This window comes from Primulina tabacum, chromosome 8, assembly GCF_025594145.1.
Source record: "Primulina tabacum isolate GXHZ01 chromosome 8, ASM2559414v2, whole genome shotgun sequence".
NCBI lineage: Eukaryota > Viridiplantae > Streptophyta > Magnoliopsida > Lamiales > Gesneriaceae > Primulina > Primulina tabacum.
In genome coordinates this window covers 2,515,070-2,538,914 of record NC_134557.1, presented here as the reverse complement: position 1 = coordinate 2,538,914, position 23,845 = coordinate 2,515,070, and the positions used below count along the sequence as shown (strand labels likewise).

The window sequence follows — 23,845 nt, the reverse complement described above, 5'->3', positions numbered from 1 at the left end:
TGCTATCTCAACGGTCCCCTTTGATCTTTTTATTTTCCATAATTTGTGTGTATTATGTAATAATAGATATAAGGAGTATGATTATTGGACATACATTGATATTACGTGCTTGAAAAAAAAATCATTTATGCTTCTTAATTTCGTTCTTGAATTTCATATTTATTGGGGTTAACCAATTGCTTCACGTTTTAAGGTGTAGTAATGAATGATTAACTACGTAAATCATTTATGCTTCTTAATTTCGTTCTTGAATTTCATATTAATGCGGCCAACCAATTGTTTCACGTGTTAAGGTGTAGTAATGAATGATTAACTACATTTAGTTTGATTACATTTTGGGCGGATAAACTCGAACTATAGTTGATATGTGTATTAGAGTATGGTATCACTCGACTGTTAAAAGTGTGTTTGGTCGAGCTTATAAGCTCTACAAAACAATTTATAAACTGTTTTAAAGCTTATAAGCTGTGTAAATTTGTTCGACATTAATTTGATCAAACAACTTATAAACTTTCGAAATAAACTGTTTTACAACTTATAAGTTGTTTATAAAAGAATTTGAGATAATTACTCCTTACATTACCGTCATAACATTATACTATTTTTGACAATAAGAACAACTTTCAGTATCAAACATATCAATATCTTTTAAGTTATTTAAAATAAATTTATGCAAACACTTTAACAAATTTGTTTTAAAAATAAGTTTTACAACTTATAAGCTCCTAAAAAGATTTCACAAAAACTTATGTAAGACAATCTTATTAGTCAATTTTGTAAGACTAATTTCCTATCTGGGCCACTCATTAAGAATATTACTTTTTTATGTCAAATGTATTGCTTATTACTATAAATATGAACAAAGTTGACCCGTAAAACGGATAAAGATGTATGAGATCATCTTACAAAGTGCTATAAAAAATGTTTCTAACAAGCTTAGCCAAATTGTGGCGAATTTACATATACTTTATGCAAAAATTCTTGTGTGATTGATTATCTCATAGATAATTTTGTGAAACAAATCTCATATCTTACTCGATCCATGAAAAAATATTATTTTTATACCAGAAGTATTAATTTTTACTTTATATGTGAATTAAGTAAATCCATATCATGAATATAAATCTACGAGATCGTCTCATAATAACAATATTTTTTTACGTCAAGAAATAAATCTAAATGTGCGGTATTACTATTATATTGCGGTATTACTATTATATTGGGCATTCTTTTCAATAATTTGAAATTATTACAAGTCCACTTGATGTATCGTCTCACCTAAAACTAAAACACACCCACTCTTGATTTATATAATTAAATATTCATTTGTATATGATTTTAGTATAGGTAGAACATATCTTTCATATAATATAAATTGATTTATTTGTTCAAGTGATGCTCGATAATTAATCTCTTCATTATTTAATTGTTATTTGAGTTGGATAATTTTTTTGAAATGTAACAAAAAAATTTCAAAATAAATGCAAAGATAATTTCTTTATTTCAAATACATTTTGTAACTCAATACGTAACATATAATATTTTCCGTAATTACAGTTAAGCTTGAAATCTCCATTTAACTGTTGTAATAATAATAATTGGATAAAATGGGAATATTGACCGACACTACCATGCACCTAACCAACCGCAAGTGAAACCATCAAGCCAACTGGAAAGGGTATTATCGTAGTTTCGTGTTATGCAAGTCTACACAGTTTGTTCTTGTCGGTTCTCCGTTTTCCGCACAAAATCCCATTGTAATTCGAATCCTTGGGCTATATTTCACCACCACGTTTCCCCAAAACTTTCCTAAATTCTTCATTTTCCTGTCGTCATTTTCAAGTTCTACCGGCATTTTCGATTCGGCCCTTGAAAACATACTGACCCTGCTGCAGGTTTAGATCCGGGCATTAGAAAGGATACACATTGTTGGTTTTTGGAGCAGAAAAGTTGAGTTTTTTTTGGTCTCCATTCTTGAAGTAAATGGAGGAAAAAAGGCGATCAAGAGGGTGGTGCGGTTGGTTTCTGGTGGTAATAGTTTTGGCAGCAATTGCACTCGCACTTTTCTTGACTTTGAAGAACAAAATGCACAAGTCTAAGGAGCCGGAGGCTGAACCAGTTCCGGGGCCTCCAGGCGCCGTTACGCAGAAATATGCTGATGCTCTCAAAGTTGCTGTGCAGTTTTTTGACATACAAAAATGTACATTATACCCTTTCTTTGATCTATCATTGCTCTTTTGCTGTGAATGTGTCATGAAATTTGATCTGTTTATATAGTTCCCTTTTTCCTTTTTTAAGTTTTAAAACGGGAACGTAAAACCCATCATTATTTAGTGACTCATCATTTGTTCTTGTATTTTTAGAACTTTTTAGCGATTCAGAACAATTTGATGCTAGTGCTGAATCTGGGAGTCTTTATTGGCTTTTGTTTAACTGTAAAATTCTATAGATAGCTTAAGCACGTCTGTAACTGATTCAATGTGTCTATGCTGGTAATATTTTTACTTGGTGGATGAATTAGACTCAGATTACACTCATTATCCGTTTTTCTTTCCCCAATTATGCGAAAGAATATCTTGTTAATGGCGGAACTCTCCCCAATTAATGCTGCAGCTGGGAAATTGGTGAATAATCAGATACCCTGGAGGGGAGATTCGGCTTTGAAAGATGGAAGTGAAGCAAGGTTGGATCTTTCAAAAGGGATGTTTGATGCAGGGGATCATATGAAGTTCGGATTTCCAATGGCTTTCACTGCCACAGTATTATCATGGACTATACTTGAGTACGGTGATCAAATGAAGGTGGTGAATCAATTAAAAGCTGCTCAAGATTCACTCAAGTGGATTACGGATTACCTCATCAATTGTCATCCTACGGATAATGTCTTATATGTTCAGGTTGGTCTAATCTTTTTGCTTTTTGAGAGCTGACCTTCCTCGATGATCATTTAGATCAAATTATGCACATGCGGAAGATTTGGAGATGTTACTTTCGTGAAAGTGAGCTTCTTGTCAATTTCTTCTGTGCTATTTTTGGAGGTGACAGTGCATCTCTAAAAACCATCACTTGTTTCCATTTGTTTTGTAGGCTTGAGGAGTAAGTTTAATAGCAAAAAATATGTACTCTTTAGCCAAGAAAACTAAGAGACTGTATTTTGATGATGAAATGAAATTTATGTGTTCGGAACAATTAAGATGAAGTTTGGAAAAAAACTTGTTTGACCAGAATGATAATAAACATAGAATTTCCATCTTTTTGTTTAGTGTTTCCCATCTATTTTTCTCAAGCATGGGATGCCCAATTTTTTCCAACTTCCAAAGTGTGTGAAACTGTGCGTTTGAAGTATGATATTTTCACCATCTTTCTGTTAGTCAAGAATATAGAATAATATTGAAACTTCGGCAGGTGGGCAGTCCTAAAGTAGACCATGGTTGTTGGGTTCGACCTGAGGACATGACAGCGGAAAGGCCGCTTGCTCAGGTGAATACTTCTGCCCCAGGAACCGAGGTTGCTGCCGAAACTGCCGCAGCTCTTGCATCAGCATCTCTGGTGTTTAAGACCACAGATTTGGTATACTCAAATGTGCTTTTGAAGCATGCTGTACAATTGTTTACGTTCGCTGACATATATAGAGGGTCATATTCCATCAGCATTCCTGAAGCACAAACTTACTATAATTCCACTGGCTTTGGAGATGAGCTATTGTGGGCAGCTAGTTGGTTATATCATGCGACTGGTGAGAAATCATATTTCGAATATGTGACTGGGAAAAATGGTGATGACTATGCTAACTGGGGAAGTCCAACATGGTTTAGCTGGGATAATAAACTGGCTGGAACGCAGGTAATCCAAGTCCCCATTCTGGTAAATCTGTTCTTTCAACTGTGGGACACGTTGGGTAGGTTTGGTTCATTTGCTATACTGTATTTCCCAAAAACAAACATAATACTCTTATTTTTTTTCCTTTCGCCAAAATATGTTTTCACCCATTTCAAATCCCTCTGCATAATGAGTAATTTTACTTCAACTGTTCTCCACTTCCAACCAAAATACTCTAATAGTATGTTATACTTCATTTTTGACAGAATATGCTATACTCGAATTTTTTTAAAATAATATACATATATTACTAAAAATTATAATTTAATATGCTTTATCAGCAACTCGAGAATTCTTATGTCAGATACATTCTGTAGAAATATTTTTGAGAAAACCGAATCAAACATACATCACATTTTGCAAAAAAATATTTTTCAGATAACTCCTATACCAAAATCAAATCGATCCATTGTCTTTGGCTCTCGGAAAGGCTTGGAGTTATAGTGTTCAGAAGTCAGAGGTAGTGGGAACATAATATTGCTCATCATGTTCCCTTAGATCGAGCCTAGATGGTGTATGGCTAAGCTTTTCATCACCCCAAAATGTTTTGTTAAATGTTACACAGATCAGACTACGCATTAGAATGTCTGGCAAACTTTACAAACTATGTTGTCATCTGAGATGTTTGCAACTTATAAGCTCCTAATTTTCGAGAATTAAGGAGAACACAGCTTGTACTTAACCAAGGGGATAGTTCATAAATGCAAATGTAACCGAGTGCTTTTGTCACAGGTTTTGCTATCAAGGGTTAACTTATTTGGTTCAAAAGACGTCTCAAATTCCAAAATTCTTCAGAAGTATAGGCAATCAGCAGAGGCAGTCATGTGTGGTCTTTTGCCAAAATCTCCAACAGCCACATCCAGCAGAACTGACAGTAATTTTCTGTCTGATACTTTTTGTTGACTTGGATTCTTTTACTGATTTTCATTTTCGCCTATTTTGATTCATAGTTCATCTTCATCATCTGTTGGTGGTATCTTTTCATATTGCTGGTTTTGAGCACACACAAGTTTTGGTTAAGTTTTTCTCTTCCTACCCCGATTCCAAGAAGTGAACATAATGGTTCATTTGGGATTTTAGCCATAACCTATATGGGGTCTTTACAATGCTCTGAATATCTCTTTCACATTAATGTCAATTAGATCATCTAGTGCAATTACTGTAAAACATTTGCTTATGTTCATGGGATGAACTGCAGGCGGTTTAGTTTGGATAAGTCCGTGGAATGCTTTGCAGCATCCAGTAGCGTCGGCATTTTTGGCTGTCATTTATAGTGATTACATGCTTACATCTCGAACGGCAAAGATTTCTTGTGATGGACATTATTTTAGACCCTCAGACCTCCGGAATTTTGCAATCTCACAGGTATACATTCTATCATACAATGTTCTACTAAGGATCAAATGTTTCTCCATTAATCTTTCATCGAAGAAAGACTTGCCCTTTAAATTTGCTCAAATTATCCGTTGACAGAATCAACAGTGCCAGCCCTTGCCCATAGGGGTGAGCATTGGTTCAGTTATTAACCAAACTGAACTTTCGAAAACCAAACTTATTCATGAACCAAACAACCTGACCAAAAAATTCTTAAAATCGAACTAACCAGATTGAATTTTGCAAAAGTAAACTAACTCAATTTAAGTAACCAAAATAATCAGACCCAAACATATGTAAAAGATATTTTCTTTTTACTTAAGTTTGTTTGAATTTGGAAAAAAAAACTGGCAAACAAACTAATCGATATCTTTAAATTTTAATAAACTACACATAGGAATAACCAAATTGCCGAACTTATTCAGTTTGGTTTAATCAAATCCATAATTTTGTTCCACCTCTAGTTATTGTGTTGTACTAAGCAATTCATCTTATGCCTTCTTAGGCTGATTATATATTGGGTAGCAATCCTATGAAGATAAGTTATCTTGTTGGCTATGGTGATAAATATCCACAATATGTCCATCATAGAGGTGCCTCCATTCCAACCGATGCAACAACTGGTTGCAAAGATGGTTTCAAGTGGCTCGAATCAGATGAACCAAATCCTAATATTGCAATGGGAGCACTTGTTGGTGGTCCTTTCTTCAATGAGTCATTCATCGATTCAAGAAACAACTCAATGCAAACCGAACCAAGCACTTATAACAGCGCAGTCCTAGTTGGCCTCCTTTCCAGCTTAGTTACTACATCATCCGTGGTACAATCTTTTACCTGAGAAAAAGATTCTGATAGAACATGTTGGTCTCATCCTACATTTACCATTATCACTTGAGCTACATGATTAAACACAGACGACGTAGTACTAGCGTGCTGAATTGTTTACTAGAGGTGCTGCATTTGTCTGTAATTGTGATGACGGATCTTGAGTTATGCTGCAAAAGATGGTGTGTACGTTTTTCTTGAGTTGTATTTGATGTATAATGTCCAAGATTTTGTTCTATGAGGACAATTTTGGTTGTGAAAAAACTTTCATTTACTAGCAATATTTTATAATCCCTATTATAATCCACCCGGGTCATCCCGAATGTCCGGGCCGATGCTTGCATATAAAAAATTCAAAACTTAATAAAAAAAATTTAAACATACAAATATCATCCCCAAATACATTATGTTTTATACTACCCTGGTTTGTTCCCTCAGGAATTTCATCAGTTGCACAATTATTTCTTGCTTTTTTTTCCTTCAGCGCTGAATGAAGAATAAAGAAACCCTATTGTTTTCAAGGGAAGGCCTTAGCTTTTTTTTATAAATCTTGTTTTGGATTGAAAGATCGATATGAAAACGGAGTTTGATAATTCGTTAGAATTAAGTTTTGAATTTAGATTCTATAAACCAAATGTTCTTTTTACGATCATCGACTTTGATAAACTTATTTGATGAGTTGAACTTTTTTATTCATAAACATATAGGTGTCGGATATTTCTGCAGAAATTTATAAAATATCTTTGAAAAATGGCAAAAACTTGTGTGAGACGGTCTCACGAGTCGTATTTTGTGAGACGAATCTCTAATTTGGGTCCATGAAAAAGTATTACTTTTTATACTAAGAATATTACTTTTTATTGTGAATATCTGTAGGGTTGACCCGTTTCATAGATAAAGATTTATGAGACCGTCTCACAAGAGACCTACTCATGTTGTATTAGCCATAATCATCAATTCGTTTATATTGAGCATATGTGACATAATGTGCTCTTTATCAATTCCCACAAGGTGGTTCCTCCAGTCCACCATCAAAGCTAAGGTTTATAGACCGTTATAACTGATTTTGGCAGGTTAAGGCTCACGTATGTAGTGACATAAATATCTCCTAACACAAGAAATACGTGAGTGATTTCGAATTCACGTTAAAACAAAAACATCTTGTGCCCGTTGTAATAATAATAATAATAATAACTGATTTTGGCAGAGAATCAGCCTAAATGTTGCTCCAACTCGGATTCTCATGTGAAACCTCCCTTAATGTATAAGTCACATTAGATGCAATAAATAATTTAGGTAGATTGTTGAAATTATATATTGGATAATGACTTATGGTTGGTTGGGAGTAGTAAGGACCACATCCATTGTCCTCTGATACGGACACATGCATTTTCTAAACCATAACTATATGTCCACAAAAGGATTCTTTGGACGTTTGATTTCTTTTCATTTCAAAGCTTTCTTCAACTAATACGTGTTCATATCATGCACGTGGAAAAATCTTGAAATTAATATTAATTTTCCGAAATATTATTTTTGAGAAAAACAAGTAGTTCCCTTACAATTTGAAATATTTTTGCAATAAACGAATTCCAAATTCATATTTGATGCTATGAATTCTCTCGTCGTTAATTGCAAATTTTTTTCTAATTTCAATACATTATATTGATTCGTAAAACCGTCTTACAAAAGTTTTTGTGTTTTATAAAAATGAATTGTTTCATCAAGAGTGAAAAATATGTCATTATTATTCTTATCATTATCTTATTATTATTTTAGAGAATCAAAGGAATTTAAATTCTTTTTCACATTCGCGTGTCTGATATTAAATTTTTTGACATTTTTTTCATACAACAGAGAACGAATATGTTATTTGATCTAATCCAAATTTAAATTACTCACACAAGTGAGATTTGAATTTAAAATCATAGAGGTCTTTGGGACCTCATTCTTGTCACTAGACAAAAGATATTTGGCAGTATTCTTGACATTCGAAAAGTCAAATTATCGAAAACTTACATTAAAAATGAAGGTTGTTTTAATAGACAAGCGCACACAAATTTAATTTAAGGAAAAAAAATGGTAATAAAATTAGAGAGATCAAATTTAAAAATGAAGGGACCAAATTTAGATAAAGCGTGATATTATGGTTAAAAAAAAGTGGAGGACCCTTACTGGCTGGATGAAAACAACATTAGGTAATTTCAATGGTTTTAGTTCCCTACAACTGATATATCTCACCCCACATGGGCACACGCCATTTTTCCCATAGGAAAACTTTTTACTTGATGTTAAATGTCTAATAAAATAAATTCAATTTTAGACTCAAGTTTAAAAAAAAATAAAAAATATTACACTATTCTCCCATTCAAATAAGATTGATCTTCCCCTATTAACATTAATTTATTTTGAATTATGTATCATTAATGTATAAAACAAGAAGTTTCAGTGCTCAAGATACATGAAAAATTGCAATTTTGGTCTTAAGTATTTATCTTTTTGTGATTTGATCGTATATAATATAAATTTCATTCTTAATCTTTTATATTTGTTTTATTTTTTTCACAAATTTCGTGAATTTCGATGTGACGCTGACATGCTATCGAAAAAAATTAAAATTACCAAAACTTAAATATAGTGAGTGCAGCATATGACATAAATACTCGCACTCATGCACAAACATGGTTCGCTGTCGCTGTCGCGGAGATCGGAACGGATGTTACCGTTCCAGTTACAATGAAATTTCGCGGAACGGTCGCGGAACGGGTATTTTAAAAAAATATTATAAATATATAAAAATTAAAAATTTTGAAAAATATTTAGAAATATGAAAATTAAAATAAATATCATTTAAATAGATTATTTGATGTAAATAAGAAATTAAAATATTTTTAAAATTTTATTAACAATTTATTGAACAAAATTTATATCGTCATTATATTTAAATATTTCCAACCATATCAAAAATTAAATATACTATTAAAAATGATTTGTATTTAATTAATTAAAACTTTAAAATATTTTTGATTGGATATATATAAGTTCGCACAAATTTGAATCAATTTAGAGTGATGGACTAATAATAAGCATCAATCTTATATAAAATGATGTTACAAATTATTTAACATCAATTAAAATAGAAATATTTTATAATTAACTTAGTTTTTTTCACACTTTGTAACGAAAATTTCTCAATAGAAATAGTTGACTTGCAGTCTCTTCTTTACACACAGATTTTTTGTTCTTGTTGCAGCTGTACAAATCTCTTCCGTTCCGTGCCGTTCCGCGTGTCCCGTTCCGTTCCGCCGTTAAATCCCCGTTTTCGGTATATGAAACGCAGATACAAGCCATCAACCTACACACCCCGGAACCTCGTCAAGGTTCCTTCCGTTCCGGTTCCGGAACGCCCGTTCTGACCGTTCCGTTCCCGTTTCGTCCAACCATGATTGCATCCAATGTAAAAGAGTGTGCCTCTTCTACACATAACCGTTCCGCTCAGCCGTTCCGTTCCGTATCGACGTTAAATCGCCGCTAAAAAGTCGAAGAACAGCGCTACAAAACAATCACCAATTTGCCCTGGAACTTTTGAACGGCGGTCACCGTTCCAGTTCCGGAACGGCCGTTCCGGCCGCGACGCGGCCGGCGAACCATGTGCACAAATCACATGTACAGCATCATTATTTCCAACTCGCCGCCCGAAAGAGTGACCTTGATCACCATCCCATATAATCTGTTCTTGCAAAGATAAATGAAAATGCCGATAAAAAAATCGAACAAGCAATCCCAGAAAGCAGTGATGATCAAGCAGATTATGAAGCGGTATTCGAGTTTGGGAAAGAAACAAGACTACGAAAATGGACAAGGGTTCCCTTCGGACGTGCCCAAGGGGCATTTTGCTGTGTACGTAGGAGAGAACAGGAGCAGATACATAATCCCAATATCTTTCCTGGATAAGCCTCAGTTCCAGAGCCTTCTGCAGCGTGCCGAAGAAGAGCTCGGGTTCCAATATCATCAAATGGGGCTCACCATTCCCTGCGGGGAAGACCTTTTTGAAGCTCAAATATCAATCCTCAGGTAGAAAGGAGGTTAACCTAGCAAGACCACTTCCAAAGAAATATAATTAATTTATATTTTATGTGGACTTTTTGGAAAGTAAATTAAAATTCTCCTCTCTCGGAAATACAATAAATAATGTCTTCTTACTATATGTTTTGGGCCTAAGGTCTACGTGGTTTCGTATTTTATTCATATATATTCATATATATATATATATATATATAACGGGAGAGATGCTGAGCATTTAAATGAGCGTGTAACAACCTCTTGTGACGCGTTTTAAAACCGTGAGGCCTCGGACCAAAGCAGACATTGTCACAAGCGGGCTGGACCGTGATATTATATTAATGAAAAATTTAGTGTATTTTATGGAGAGGCAATCTATACGTACAAATTAAAAATAAGAGGGTACATTATCCAGGCCGATCGATGAACATTAATAGATTCTTCAAGATTTTGTAAAATTGGTGTATTTCTTGAAATTTTGTATTCTTTAAATATCTCGAAATCCAAAAAACATTGATAGTAAATTTTTAAACTTTATAGACACGTAATTAGTGGTAACATATTTTCATTTTAAAAACCCGATTATCACAATTTCGCGCATACAATTTTGTCGTCGTTTACGACACATAATTGATCTCCTTCAGTTTTAAGATATCATCTACCTTCATGGTTACTACCTCCTACGATTTTTTATTTTTTATTTTTTGCAAAATATTATAATTAATATCTATAAATTAAAATTAGTTATGTTTCATAACTATTTAAATCTAGTTTCAAATCAAAAGTTTCAATTCCCCACTATTTCCAATTCAAATACGTCTTTTCATGTCGTTATGCCCATAAAAAATGATTGAACAATTCACGTTCTTTACTTTTCAACTGCGTAGAATTTTTAACATCAAGCTAAGCTATATCAAACTAACATTTCAGAAATGGGGTCTTTAGAAAACGATACACCAACTGTTTATACATCCCAAATTAAATAATGCGTAGTTGGATCACATGCATTTTCTATTAAACTACCAAAATTTTCAAGTAATCAAGAATTCAATGTATATCTGTATCATTTGGTATATAACTCATTTGATATAATATAAATTCGACCATTTAGCCATAGGCGGGTAGTTTTACTTTGTGACCATCCTTTTAGAAGCAGTCTGTTCTTCGATGATGGGAGATGTATATATAGTTTCAGTAGCAAGTATGAATTGGCAGATATTATTTTTTCTGTTTATTTTGCATCTTCTGATATCTATTTTGCTATATGTCTTGTGCATATAATTTCCCTTTTCAAATACTTGTATTCACGAGCGTTGGTGGGTAAGCATTTAACTTTTACCCACCTTATTTTATTTTGCAATGATTCTTCGAATGTGTAAATTCCAGGAGATCCCAGTTATTTTGAATCTCACGTACCTTATTATAGAGACTGGATGAAATTGTATGCAAGCAATAACCAGCAAACCATTTAAATGTATAAAAAAGATCTTAGGTTTGATGGGTAAGTTTGGAAGGTTCTTCGGTATTTACAGAAAGCTAGAAAACATAAACTGTTTATTAAGCTGGTGACTAGTTGGTCAGTAACTACTGACCATTCTTCCCTTTAGCTGAAAAGAATCTGCTAAACCCACGAGCTTGTTTCTCGGGAGTGGGAGTAGATGCTGCAAAAGACGAGCCTGAACTTGTGGGACGGTGTTTTGAATACTTAGAAACTGGCGACTGCTGTAGATTGTGTACTTCATAGTCTGATGGAGTAAATGGAGCGTTGAACATGTCAAAGGGGGATTTGGATTCTGCTCCTTGAAAATTGAGACAAGGGGTGGTGTCCATTAAAGATGAATCCGCATCTCGAATATTTGTGCCACTTACAGTTGGTTCATTTTCAATGGGGTGGTCGGTTTTCTGAGTTCTTCCGTAGTTCGGGGAACTGAGAAACTCAGTTTGGGGACGCATCGCTTTTAACTGCTTGTCGAGAAGAAATATGGTTTCTTGACACTCGGCCAGCTTCTCGGCTGCAGCTGCCAACTCCTTCTCCTGATAAAGAAGAAAAGTGCTTTTAGTTTTCTCCAAAGCTTGACCATGGATGATACACACCTCGTAATTGGAACGGCCTTGAAACTGGTACAAGCAGGTCAGGCATTTCATCAACCAAGGAAAAAAAACAATTTATGCCATATGGTTTATTTGATAATTTTTAACACTTAAACTTCAACATTACGTGTGAAAACAATTGCGGTCCCCTGCCAATTCTTTTGTATGGCTCCTGAATATTATCTTTTGAAACTATGATACGTACCCAAAGAGCTTTTTTCTCTACAAACTCACTTCCGAGGATTCAAACACATAGGTGTTAAATGGTGACCAACGGGCTTACCAGAGCACAAACCTGCCCCACGATAGACATATACTATTGAAGCAACTGGTTTAAGCAAACCTTAAAGGCATGCATTTCAAAATTTATAAACGACCAATTGTCCACTCGGATACATATAGAAAGCAAGATGATTTTGCATGCTCACCTGGCTAATATTGTCATCACTATCGGCTGCTGCACCGCGATCACTACTGGCAAATAAATATAAAGGCAAGCAATGTCAAAGATGTGAGATAAAAAATCATTACAATTTCAACTCATACTAAATAGAAAAATCGACCAGCCAATATTAGAAAATGCATCAGTCTGTATCCTTAAAGTTGTCTAAGACAGTTTGGAAAGACTATGAAATTTCAGAAATCGTTTAACAAGCTTCAATGAAAAAGCCTACGGGCCAAAGCAAGTTATCACCGAACTAAACATGAACATCAAAATCAAGATTGGGCAAAAAAATTTTGTTACAGTCTTCTCTTTAGTTTACTTCTTTATTTCCTACCTCTCTTTTTAGTGAATCTTCAATTGATTGTGCTTTGTGAAAATCAGAACGAATAAATTTAAAATTGGACCACAACAAGAATCATGGAGCTAACCATCAAAAAGCAATTGCTCTATAATTTGCAGATTTATTACATAACTGAAGGTTAACTAAGGAAAATATAGAGGCTTGCACTGGAAGTTGCAGGCATATTCTCCAGAGTTTATAGACAAAAAAAAGACCATTTAATATGTAAGTGATAACTTTTAAACGTTTCAAAGGAGTATACCAACTGCTTAAAATGATCTTTTCACACCACAAGACAAGTAAAAGAAATTCATTTTAACACAATAAATCAAGCCCTTTAAATTGAGGACACAACCATCTGCTTCAATAAGTTCTGAAACCAAATCAATGCAGAATTGCTCCAGAAGGAAATATATTAGTACCTTTGCGACCTTTGCAGCTGCTCTTGGAGATCAGTGCATCTGGCAAGTGCATCGTGATGATTTTTCCTCTCCTCTTGTAGCTCATTTTCTAAACTTTCTATTGCCCCCTGAAGTTGGTTTACCTTAATCTCTAATCCCTCTGCCCGTGTTTCAAGTGATTTGTACGACTCTGCCATGCATTTGAGCTGTGTCTCAAGCAAGCTGTTGGCCTTTTGAGCTATTGTTAGTTGTGAATGAACCTCAGAAAGATGCTGCTGCGTTTCCAGCAATTGAGACTTGTTGACTTCGAAGTTTTCTATAAATCTAGCCAGATCAACTGCAAGATTCTCCTTGTCCAATTTCAACTGTTCAAACTCCTCCAACGAGCATTTCGACGACGGATTTGTTGATTCAGAGGTAGGAACAAGATTCCCGTCATGAGGGACATCAGGATCAGATGCGGAATCAGAAAAGTGAGCACAGCCGTTTGGATACCTGTCTCCTGATAAATCAACAGAAGTTTTGCTCTCAGGGAGTGCAATCTTGTCTATACAATCAAATGAGCCAGTTTCCATTTCAGAACTTTTAAATCCCGTAACGTTGAATTGCAGCTCACTTGCTTTGCTTAATACATGAGAGATGTCAATAACAAACTCATTCAGATTAATCACATTTTTTATAGATTCGGTATATTTGGCAGAGAACGAGTCAAGGTTTTTATTCAATTCATCTCCATCAGTAGAAATTGTTCCCAGAACTGCCTTGGCCTCTCTACCCAGAATCGTGAAAAAGTCATGAATCCGAGTAACGGCAATTTCCAGTTCTTGGTTAAAGATTTGTGCGGTCTCCGTACACAGGTTAACATCTCCAGACAGAATCAAAGATATTTTTGATATGAGCTTCTTGAAGATAAGTGCATCTGCCTGCAGCTGTGGAATTGCAACAGTTACATCATCATCAGAAGACACTCCAGCTTCCAAACCACAACCCTCCTCAGACACTGGGGGTTCAGTTCTCATGGTGAATTCAAGTGATTCTTCCTGCTGGACAATTTCACATCTCCCATTACCTACGTTACCTGATATACCCATAATTGGAACTGTTCCATTGGAAAGATATGCTAATTTCTCCATCTCCAGAAAGTCATCCATAAGATCCAACGGATTTGTGTGTTCAGATTTCTTCAAATGAGAGAGATCAGACATAACTCCGGTAGCCCACGAACCAGCACAACTTATGCTATCGTCATTTCCATCTTCTGAAACGGAGGTAAAACTTGGTGCATTACCAATGCTTTGACTACAGAAACTCTCTATTGGAACCAGAGCACCTGATCTCATAGACCTTCTCTGTTCGCCATCAACTTGCAGTTGTGCTTCTAAACTTTGAAGCTTGCCAGCGGTCTGAGCAAATAACGCCCTCGAAGCTTGCAATTCACTGTTGCGTTTTGCCAGTGCTTCTGTCAACATCTTCATTTCTTCCTCCATCGCTAGTACACGTTCTGATAGTAACTCATTGCCTTTATGGTAATTTTGTGTGTTTCCAAGTCCAAAGTCAGGTATTTGGGATGAGAGTGGAGTAGGAGGTCTCACAGGATACCTCTTCAGACGAGACTCACCACAATCCCGGCCCAAGTTTTCAACTTCAAGTTTCATTTGCGCTAGTGCAGCTGGACCAGGCAATCTCTTCCGAACAAGAACGCGTAATCGTTGACATTCTGCTTCAAGCTTGGCAATTTTCTTTACTCCCTCGAGATGCTGCTTGTTAGCTACTTCAGCAGATCGCACACTCATGTTCTTCTCCTCGTTGCGAATTTCCACCTCTTTCCTAGCAATATGAAGCTCATACTTATGTGTATTCACTTCTTTTTCACAGGCCTCGATTTTGCTCTTCAAAATTTGTATCTCAGCCTCAGCCTGTGACTTCTCCCCGTTCACTTTGATCAGCATGTTCGAGCGTTCTTGCAAAGACCTAGAGAGTGCAGCATTTTCAGCAGCACACCTGAGTAGTTCTTGGTTTAAATTGGATATTTTTGCTTCAAGCTCGAGCTTCATCTTATCAAAAAGCTTCGTTTTGTTAATAACAACTTCATGCAACTTTTGATCGTGTTCTTCCGTCAAATTTCGCATTTGCCTCATGCATTCCTTCAAAGCACCATCTAAATGAGATGCCCGATCCTCCGCGGTAAGCTTTAGCAATGTGACAGATTCGAGATGAGTTTTTAATGCTGCAGCCTCTGCCTCCGCCTTTTCCCAACCTGTGAAAATAGTTTATAAACTTAAGTTTAACCACATTCTATGTTCAAGAAGAAATGAGATGCATAATTATAAATTAAAACCTGAAACAGCTTCTTCAGCTACTTTTGCATGTTGTTTCACCAGGATTTCTTTATTGGTAATTTCTGAATGGGCTTCGGATAACTTTTCATTCAGTTCAGTTACTTCATCTTCTAAGGTCTTGACTTTATCCTCATAGGACTTCAATTGATCCTCCAATCCAGTTAAATGTGTATATGATTCTATTGATAATTGAACATACTTCGGTTTCTTGTTTTCCTGCTTAGACTGTAAAAAATAGGAAACGAGATATATATGCATAAGGCAGGGTAAACTACAAGTCGGCCTGGAGGCAAAAAAAAGTTATATGATAATTTTAGAACCAAAAAGTTTCTAGATTCTCGAGTGTAAACACGAAAATGGCAAAAAAGAAAAGGAGAATAATGGTGTGATTTGAACGAGAAAAACGAAGAAGCCAAGATCATGGATGTATATTATAGGAAACATTTACACAGATACAAAGTCAGATTTAGCAATTCAATCAACTCGATATCTCATACATTTAATAGTAAGTTCATTCAAATGGGTGGGTGTTGACTTGGCAATCTCCGTGAACATACACGTATTAAAAGAAACCACAGTCAACAAGTGCTTATTGAAATGAAATGAGTAAAGAAGTTAAAGAGGTTAAGATACTTCAGTCTTATTGATAAAAGAAGTGAACATTGCAAATTTTGAGGCACTCCAGAATATCTAAGATTGATAAAGAGCCATGACTCGTAAATAGTTGTTTTATCCAAAGGAAATCAGCTATATACTCATTCTTGATGACAGAAAGAAAAAATTTGTTAGGAAATGTCAAGTGATCCTGTAGTCATCGAACTTGGTGGGAAAAATGTAGAAAAGGTTAAAAGAAAATGAAAAAGGAAGCTAAAGGTGTCTAATGCATAGATCACATATGCATAGACCACATATCAATTCAAACCTTGTCAATTTGAGTTTCACTGGCCTCGGAAATAGAATTAGAAGCGTCTAATGCAGTACTATCTACTTTCTCAACACCTTGCTTATCAGATGACTTTTTCTTCCACGGCCAACTCCGTTTATCCATTACAAGCTGTTGACACAGGACCATAAACTTGTTAGCAAAAAAGTTGATTAGAAAGTGAATACACTATATTTACAGCAAAGGCCCGATACATCATGCATTATATGTAACGTCACAAATGCAAATTGTCAGAGCCGACATCTAGAAAGTCAATCAGCAATTTTAGGAATGAGATAGTTTCAAAATCAAAGCATGAAAATATTTTCAAGTAACTTGGTGCAATTATAATTTATTCACGTATGCCTTCTTGGCCATGCAATGGCGATGAAAAATACAATTTGTGCAGATGTTTCAATTTTCCAAGTCAATTTATCCGTTAACAGAAGTATTTACTCAACAAGCAGCCGGAAAATCAAAATTGGGACACTTTCATAGACTTAATTATTAACATATGCAGTTGACTAACAAGCAACAGGGGTAGAAAATGCAGATTATTCAACATTTACCTAGTCACCAACAATATATAATGGACCGAGTCATTATACACACCAGAACTTCCTAGAATGACAACTATATTTAGAAGGAATATCTGTAAGCGCCTAAGCTCACAAGATAATGAAGGACATTTGAGTTAGGATGAGGTGCATGATGCAAATGGATTTAACTGATTTTCAGCTCTTATGACATCGAAATCAATGGCGAAAAGATCCAGAAATAATTATAAAATACAAAGGATCAAAACAATTGAAAATCCAGGACACACGTCATAAAAATTCCATGTCATTATTATCTTATCCAGAGCAAATAATTGGGGGTTCAGATAAACACATACGAGTTCCATTCAGATGCTCAAAATATTTTAAAACATGCGACCAACTTGCATAATTTAAATTATCCCCATGAGAATCAAGAAAATGAAAGGCCAACAATCAAAATACACCTTGACTAAAACATTTCCGTGATATTTTTTTTAAGTAGACATTTCCATAATTTAACAAATATGAATGGGAAATATGCACCAGAAAGTCTCCCTCACTTAATACCAAAATTCATTCTCGTATCGCATTCCTCATCTAGCAAACAAACAATTATAATATCAATATATCCTATATATAAATGAAATTGGAAAAAAAAAATATCCAGACATTACATCATCAAGGTATCTTCAAAATGCTTTGATGACAACATAAGAAGTAAGGCCTAAATCTTTTGTTGATCCAAACCTTGGGTATATGTAATGATTATAAATTTCATGCGAAGAACTAGAAGAAAGTGGAGATGAACAAACAAAAAAATGAGCACCCCCAGAACAATGTGCGCGGAGCAGCAGCGCTCCTGAAAAGGGAAAAAAAATCAAATTTTGTGTGCAATTATTGGATCCCTTCAAAAAAATCTGAATCCACTTCTAGTCTCTGATAGAACAATTTAGGTCGAAAAACGACTAGAATATGAAATAAACTGGAATTTACACCAAATAATTTAACACTCGCGATAAGAATCATGGATGGTTATCGAAGGAGACCACATCATTCTACGACGAATCAACAATTATTCACAAGTTCTCTGAAACGTTACCGCAGCTCCAAAAACCCGAGGCGTAGAAAGCAGCAAGGAAGAAAGTAGAGATGAGATGCTCATGCAAGACATCCAGAAGCAAAGTGCCCAGCTAAAGAAAGAAAAAGGGACACCGACAGAGAATTCCGAAAAAAGGAGAAATGCTCTAAAGTTTGTGAAGCAAGAAAGCGAAATAGATTTCAAATGAACAAGAATACGGCTTTCCAAAACACAGAAAACAAAGCAAATAGAACAATTGGAGGAAAAGAAAACGCACACGCACACACGTACACACCACAACAACAACATATGGAAGTTAGAAATTTCGATCACAGCCATAGACAACGCAGTGCAATAACATAAGCACAAAAGGAAAAAAAATCGAATGTCACCGAAGATCAATCGACTCTTCTTGCATACACATCACACTTACCAGCAATGCAGTGAAATGGATATTTATTTATTAAAAAGCCACGATCTTTGTTCAGAAATATAATTGACGGAGAAGGTGAAGGTGGCGGTGGTGGGGAGGAGGAGGAGGAGGAGGAGGTGGTGGTGGAAGTGTGGAGCACTGAACAGTGTCATCTGTCCCATAAAAAGGCAATGAGTGCAAGGCTCCTGCGATCAACTTTTTAAATTCAGGAGCATCATTTCTGGGAAATTAATTATGATTTCAAGTTGAAAATTTTGGTTTCTTTACAAATTTCATTTTTAGTTCGTCTTTATTTTTTAGTAATTTTTAGTTTTTTTCGATAAGTTACTGATGTTGTACCAATATAATAATAATATTACGAATAAGTCTCTTGTGAGACGGTTTAACGAATCTTTATCTATGGGACGGATCAATCTTATCGATATTCACAATAAAAAGTAATACTTTTAGCATAAAAATTAATATTTTTTATAGATGATCCAAATAAGAGATTCGTCTCATAAAATACGTACATGAGACTGCCTCAGATAAATTTTTGCTTTCTAATTAAAATGGATTCGGACATACAATGTGAATTGACTTCTTAATTCCAAATTAATTAATTGTCAAATCATAAATATACAATAAAATAATATATTTTTAATGGGTTTTTATTTTAAAAAAACGATTATAAGCCACAGCTAGCCCTGAAGAAAAAATAATTTAAATAAAAGTGCTGACATAAATACTTTCTAAATTCATTTTAAATAAAAATGTTAATCGTGGTGGATTGAAAGTACCAAACCGCCCTTGGGAGAAATAAAATAAAAAGGAGATGTGAGCTGTATTCTTAGATATTGGTAGTGGTTGTTTGGACCACCGTCAGTCCAGCTCATGATTTGATGGTGGCGCGTCTGCACTTTTGCTGCCATGTGCTGCCGCTCTATCTGATCCCTGCCCGTATTTAAATTTTGATTTTCTTCACACATTAAATTTATTTGGACTTTTATAAAATCTTCTAAAATCTGGTCTAATAATTGCACTAAAAAAATTTAAAAAAACCGTATATTATGAATATGCCAAAATTTTATATTAATATTAGTACCCTGAATTATATTTTTACAAAAATATTATTATTTAATTTAATTGGATAGTTTTTGTATTTTTAAAATAATGTCTTTTCTTTTTTACTTTATGCTTTAAATATTTTTTTTATGATTCCCTCATTACATCACATGATCTTTCTTGAATTTAACAAAGATAAAATTATTGGAATTATTAAATGTTGGTTTTTTTTTTTTTTTGAACATATGAAATGTTGGTTATGATAGAACAAACAGTAGGGTTACGACTGCAAGAGAATTCCAAAACTCGACGTTTATGTAACCTTAATCAAGATTACGGTGATCTTTTGCCATGGAAACTTTTTCATTTTCCAAATAACAATCCTTAAGATGCTTAAAAATATATATATAATTTTGATATATTGATTACTCGTCGTGTTTATCTGTGCGTTCACCAATGAAGTGACTCTCTTCTTTTTGAACTGATGAAGCGTTTTTAAATTGTACATATCATATGTGATTATCACCTCGTTGATGACGGTGGAAATAGGTACAGTAGGTAAACATAAAATCTAAGAAAAAAATGAAAAGTGACTTTAAATTTTTGAAGAGTAATTAGTAACTGGTAAAGGAAATAAAAAAAAGATTTGATTTAGTAAATTAATTACTTGTACCTCCTTTCTTAAGGCGAACAGCGTCCTATCAGTTGTATCATTAAAATAATTATTTTTGCTATTTTTCTGGTTTCCAGTCAGATGCATTTCCTTACATTTTGGTTAATCATTCTCGAGGGCATTTAAATTAAATTTAATCGCCATCCCACGAACAATAAAATAAAAAAGTAATAAATTTTTTATAAGTGAATTCTCCTTTTTTTAAAAAAAATATATTTTCTATCCAGTCCCATTTCAATTAATTATTTTTATTATTTTTATTTTCCTGCGTCGGAGTTTGTATTAATAATCTCGTATTGTCGAAATTTATGATGTTACATCTGTCGGACATTAAACCTGTATATTAAAGAACATGTTAATCGTCTAAGTACAGCTAGCTGGCTATACTCACTAAATACCTAATTGCAAAGTCATACATAATCAATTTATTAAATATTACATGCTTTGGCTACGCTCTTTAATTTATAACAAGCAAATCTCATCCAAATATTTTATTATGGTTCCTGAATTTTGTGAAAAGAAAAATTTTGACTAAAATTTAATAAAAATTTATAGTACAGAAAACTTATATATACATATGTATATATATGTATATATATAATATATTATATATATACATTAGAGAAATAATTAATCACAAAAGCGCATGTGATACGGTCTTGCGGATTATTTTTGTGATACGAATATCCTATTTGGCTCAACCATAAAAAATATTGTTTTTTTATGTCAAAAGTATTATTTTTTTATTGAAAGTACGGATATTATTTACTCGTCTCACGAACAAAGATAAGTGAAATCGTTAAACAAGAAACATATTTTTAATTAACATGTGCACGCAAATACAGGGTGGGTGATGTGAATTTCGACCAACTAAAACATGATTGGGAATAAAATGTCTCATGTTATCAATGCATGTAGTTCGTTTTTTCCGCTATTGGGAATTAGTTTGGGGATATAAAAGTAATTATAATTTTGAAAACTGAAAAATTGATTTAATAACTAATATGTTTAAAAATTTTCCATCGGATCTAAGAATCGATTGAAAGGGAAAGCACATAAAATAATAAAATCTCATGCAAAAGTTAAATTAGTACCAAATACACATATAATTCAATATTTCATTGATTTGAAGTGAAGATGAGATTGATATAATTGATTATCGAACCTGATATCTAATCCAAAACTTAACATTTTGCTGTCACATTATCTACAAGCATTCAATATTGTACATAAATATAATATAAATATGTGTATATATATGTGTGTGTAGAGGGAATGAGAAAAAATTGTCCTACAAGAATGTATCTGATACTCTAACCAAATAATTATTTATAACATTGATAAATGTTTATTTCTTACACGAAACGAAACGAAACGATCGACGATAGACGTGTATCAGATAATCTAATAAAATGGTGTTTAATGTAATTTATAACATAGTAAATGTATTAACTGTGTTATCAAATGTAGTAAATAATTACAACCAAATATTGGTGCCATCGGGGTATCGATCTACCTGTATAGCCATAGACACATGAGTTCCTTTTTAGAATGACATGTAGGCAGATACCACTTTTTTTAATTAAAAAAAATATGATATATTTATTTCGATTATTCTTATTTTTTTATTTTTGGAATTTTTTTAATACTTTTTACGTATTATATTACAAAAGTAAATCTTTATGGTACGTGGACACATGTGCTAACCACTATCTACATATAATCTTTACAACAATAATTTATGAGAAATCCCTTTTCTAATTGATTTGATAATAATTCTCGAAATAGAATTATAACTACATATAAATAAAAGGTGAATAATATTACGAAATGGATCGGTGTGAGATTTTTTATCGCAAAAATAGAATTAATTTGTATCAACATCTTTTGTAAAAAAAACGTTATGTAAAAGTAATTATCATAAAAAAATCTCGTGTTTTAAAAAATTAAGTGTAAAACTCTCGATCAGAATAGATAAATGTTACTGAATTTTTATAATATTAAAATAAAATGTGTTCGACAGTTAAAAATAAAAATATGTTCACATTTTAAACTTTTTTTTTAATGTTCATTCCAGGATTATTCATTCTTCATTATGGTAATTATGATAATGTTTTATCATTTAATAAGAATTCAAAAAGAGTTTCATTTTTGAATGAAGTTACATGATCCAATTCGTATTATTAGTTTACGCTCAACGAATCGGTTGATAGGAATCACGCGATGGGTAGATGTTAGAAATTATGAATCGATTTTTTTTATATGTATGACATTTTATCTTTGTTCGTGCTGTCTATAATGATAGACGAATTAGTTAAAAATTGAAATATTTTATTTGAAGACAAATCGAGATGAATTTATTTTTATTTTTTTGCAAATTTCAGAAAATTATTATTATTATTTTATTTTTAAAATTATATTTCCTCAATTTGACTTTTTATTTGAAAATCAGTCGACAAACAAAACAAGCAAAACAGAGGCTCTTAGATTTCCTGTCACAGATCCGAATGCGACACTAAATGCCACTTCTGTAACAAGTTTGAAAAAAAAGGGGTACGTAGAGTTTCTGTTCATGAAAATCATAGGATTCCTAGGATAACACATATAACAGCGAAGGGCGTCTTGTCTTATCAACTGAATTGCAAAATAGGTGTCAATTTTGTCAGAATTAAAATTCACAGTACATACCATCGATACATAAAAAAGGAAAAAAAGGAACTTGGGAAATATATATATATCTTGTACGAAAATTATTATCACCTTCGTGATACTTTTTTTTATTTAAATTAATTTATAAAAATTATAATTATTTATTACATATATAAATTTGATATATCTATCGTCTCACGATAAAAATAATATATTTCTTGATTTTTTTTTATCTATTTACGTTGTTAATATTCAATGAATATTTGTTTTTTGACTTAAAAATCTTTTTTTGAAAATAGATATTTTTCATAAAGTTTTAAAATAAAAGTTAAAATGATGGGAAGAGTTTAACGAATCTAAAAGTCTAAATCATCACTCTATATATGTGTGTATATAAAAACTTCATTTTTTTTATAAATCTTAAATTTGACCTTAATCAACCCATTTTGCATGAGAATATATTACCCCAATTTTATGGTATAATTAATTTTTTAAAATCTTTTATTTATATATTATTTTAATTTTTTTATATATAAAGGGAATTAATTTTGAACATTTGTCAGTCAGTCCCCCTCACCAGTGCCAGCGACAACTTTGTGTGGTGCAGTTTGTTGTACTTGTAGGAGCTTATATGGTTCGGTGGGTTTCAGACAAATATGAAAGCCAAAATTTAATTCCATTCCTATTAATTACTCTCTTTTTCCTGATGATAATTAATAATTTTTAGAGTAGGTTTTTTGTGAGACGATCT

General features: G+C 33.3%; 3 protein-coding genes across 9 annotated transcripts; 2 read left to right on the top strand and 1 right to left on the bottom strand.

Moving 5' to 3' along the window:
• The first annotated feature begins 1,726 nt into the window (after nt 1-1,726).
• LOC142552897 (endoglucanase 10-like) lies at nt 1,727-6,359 on the top strand. The gene is made up of 6 exons (XM_075662792.1): nt 1,727-2,200; nt 2,614-2,897; nt 3,406-3,843; nt 4,612-4,753; nt 5,078-5,244; nt 5,759-6,359. The coding sequence occupies exons 1-6, from the start codon at nt 1,984-1,986 to the stop codon at nt 6,089-6,091; spliced, it is 1,581 nt and encodes a 526-aa protein (XP_075518907.1). The 5' UTR covers nt 1,727-1,983; the 3' UTR covers nt 6,092-6,359.
• A 3,378-nt stretch (nt 6,360-9,737) lies between these two features.
• On the top strand, nt 9,738-10,285 carry LOC142552896 (protein SMALL AUXIN UP-REGULATED RNA 51-like). Its single transcript, XM_075662791.1, has one exon. The coding sequence runs from the start codon at nt 9,827-9,829 to the stop codon at nt 10,154-10,156; it is 330 nt and encodes a 109-aa protein (XP_075518906.1). The 5' UTR covers nt 9,738-9,826; the 3' UTR covers nt 10,157-10,285.
• A 1,273-nt stretch (nt 10,286-11,558) lies between these two features.
• LOC142552895 (filament-like plant protein 4) lies at nt 11,559-18,407 on the bottom strand. 7 transcript variants are annotated; one of them, XM_075662785.1, is made up of 6 exons: nt 18,317-18,407; nt 16,679-16,810; nt 15,756-15,981; nt 13,439-15,674; nt 12,660-12,702; nt 11,559-12,258 (listed from the first exon to the last, which is right to left on the bottom strand). In XM_075662785.1, exons 1-6 carry the CDS (start codon nt 18,386-18,388, stop codon nt 11,725-11,727), a joined length of 3,243 nt encoding a protein of 1,080 aa, XP_075518900.1. In that variant the 5' UTR covers nt 18,389-18,407; the 3' UTR covers nt 11,559-11,724. The 7 variants fall into 7 exon arrangements, with proteins under 7 accessions (XP_075518900.1, XP_075518898.1, XP_075518903.1 ...); XM_075662783.1 differs by having other exon boundaries at nt 11,560-12,258; nt 12,660-12,705; XM_075662788.1 differs by having other exon boundaries at nt 11,563-12,174; nt 12,660-12,705; nt 13,448-15,674.
• Between the last annotated feature and the right edge of the window lie 5,438 nt (nt 18,408-23,845).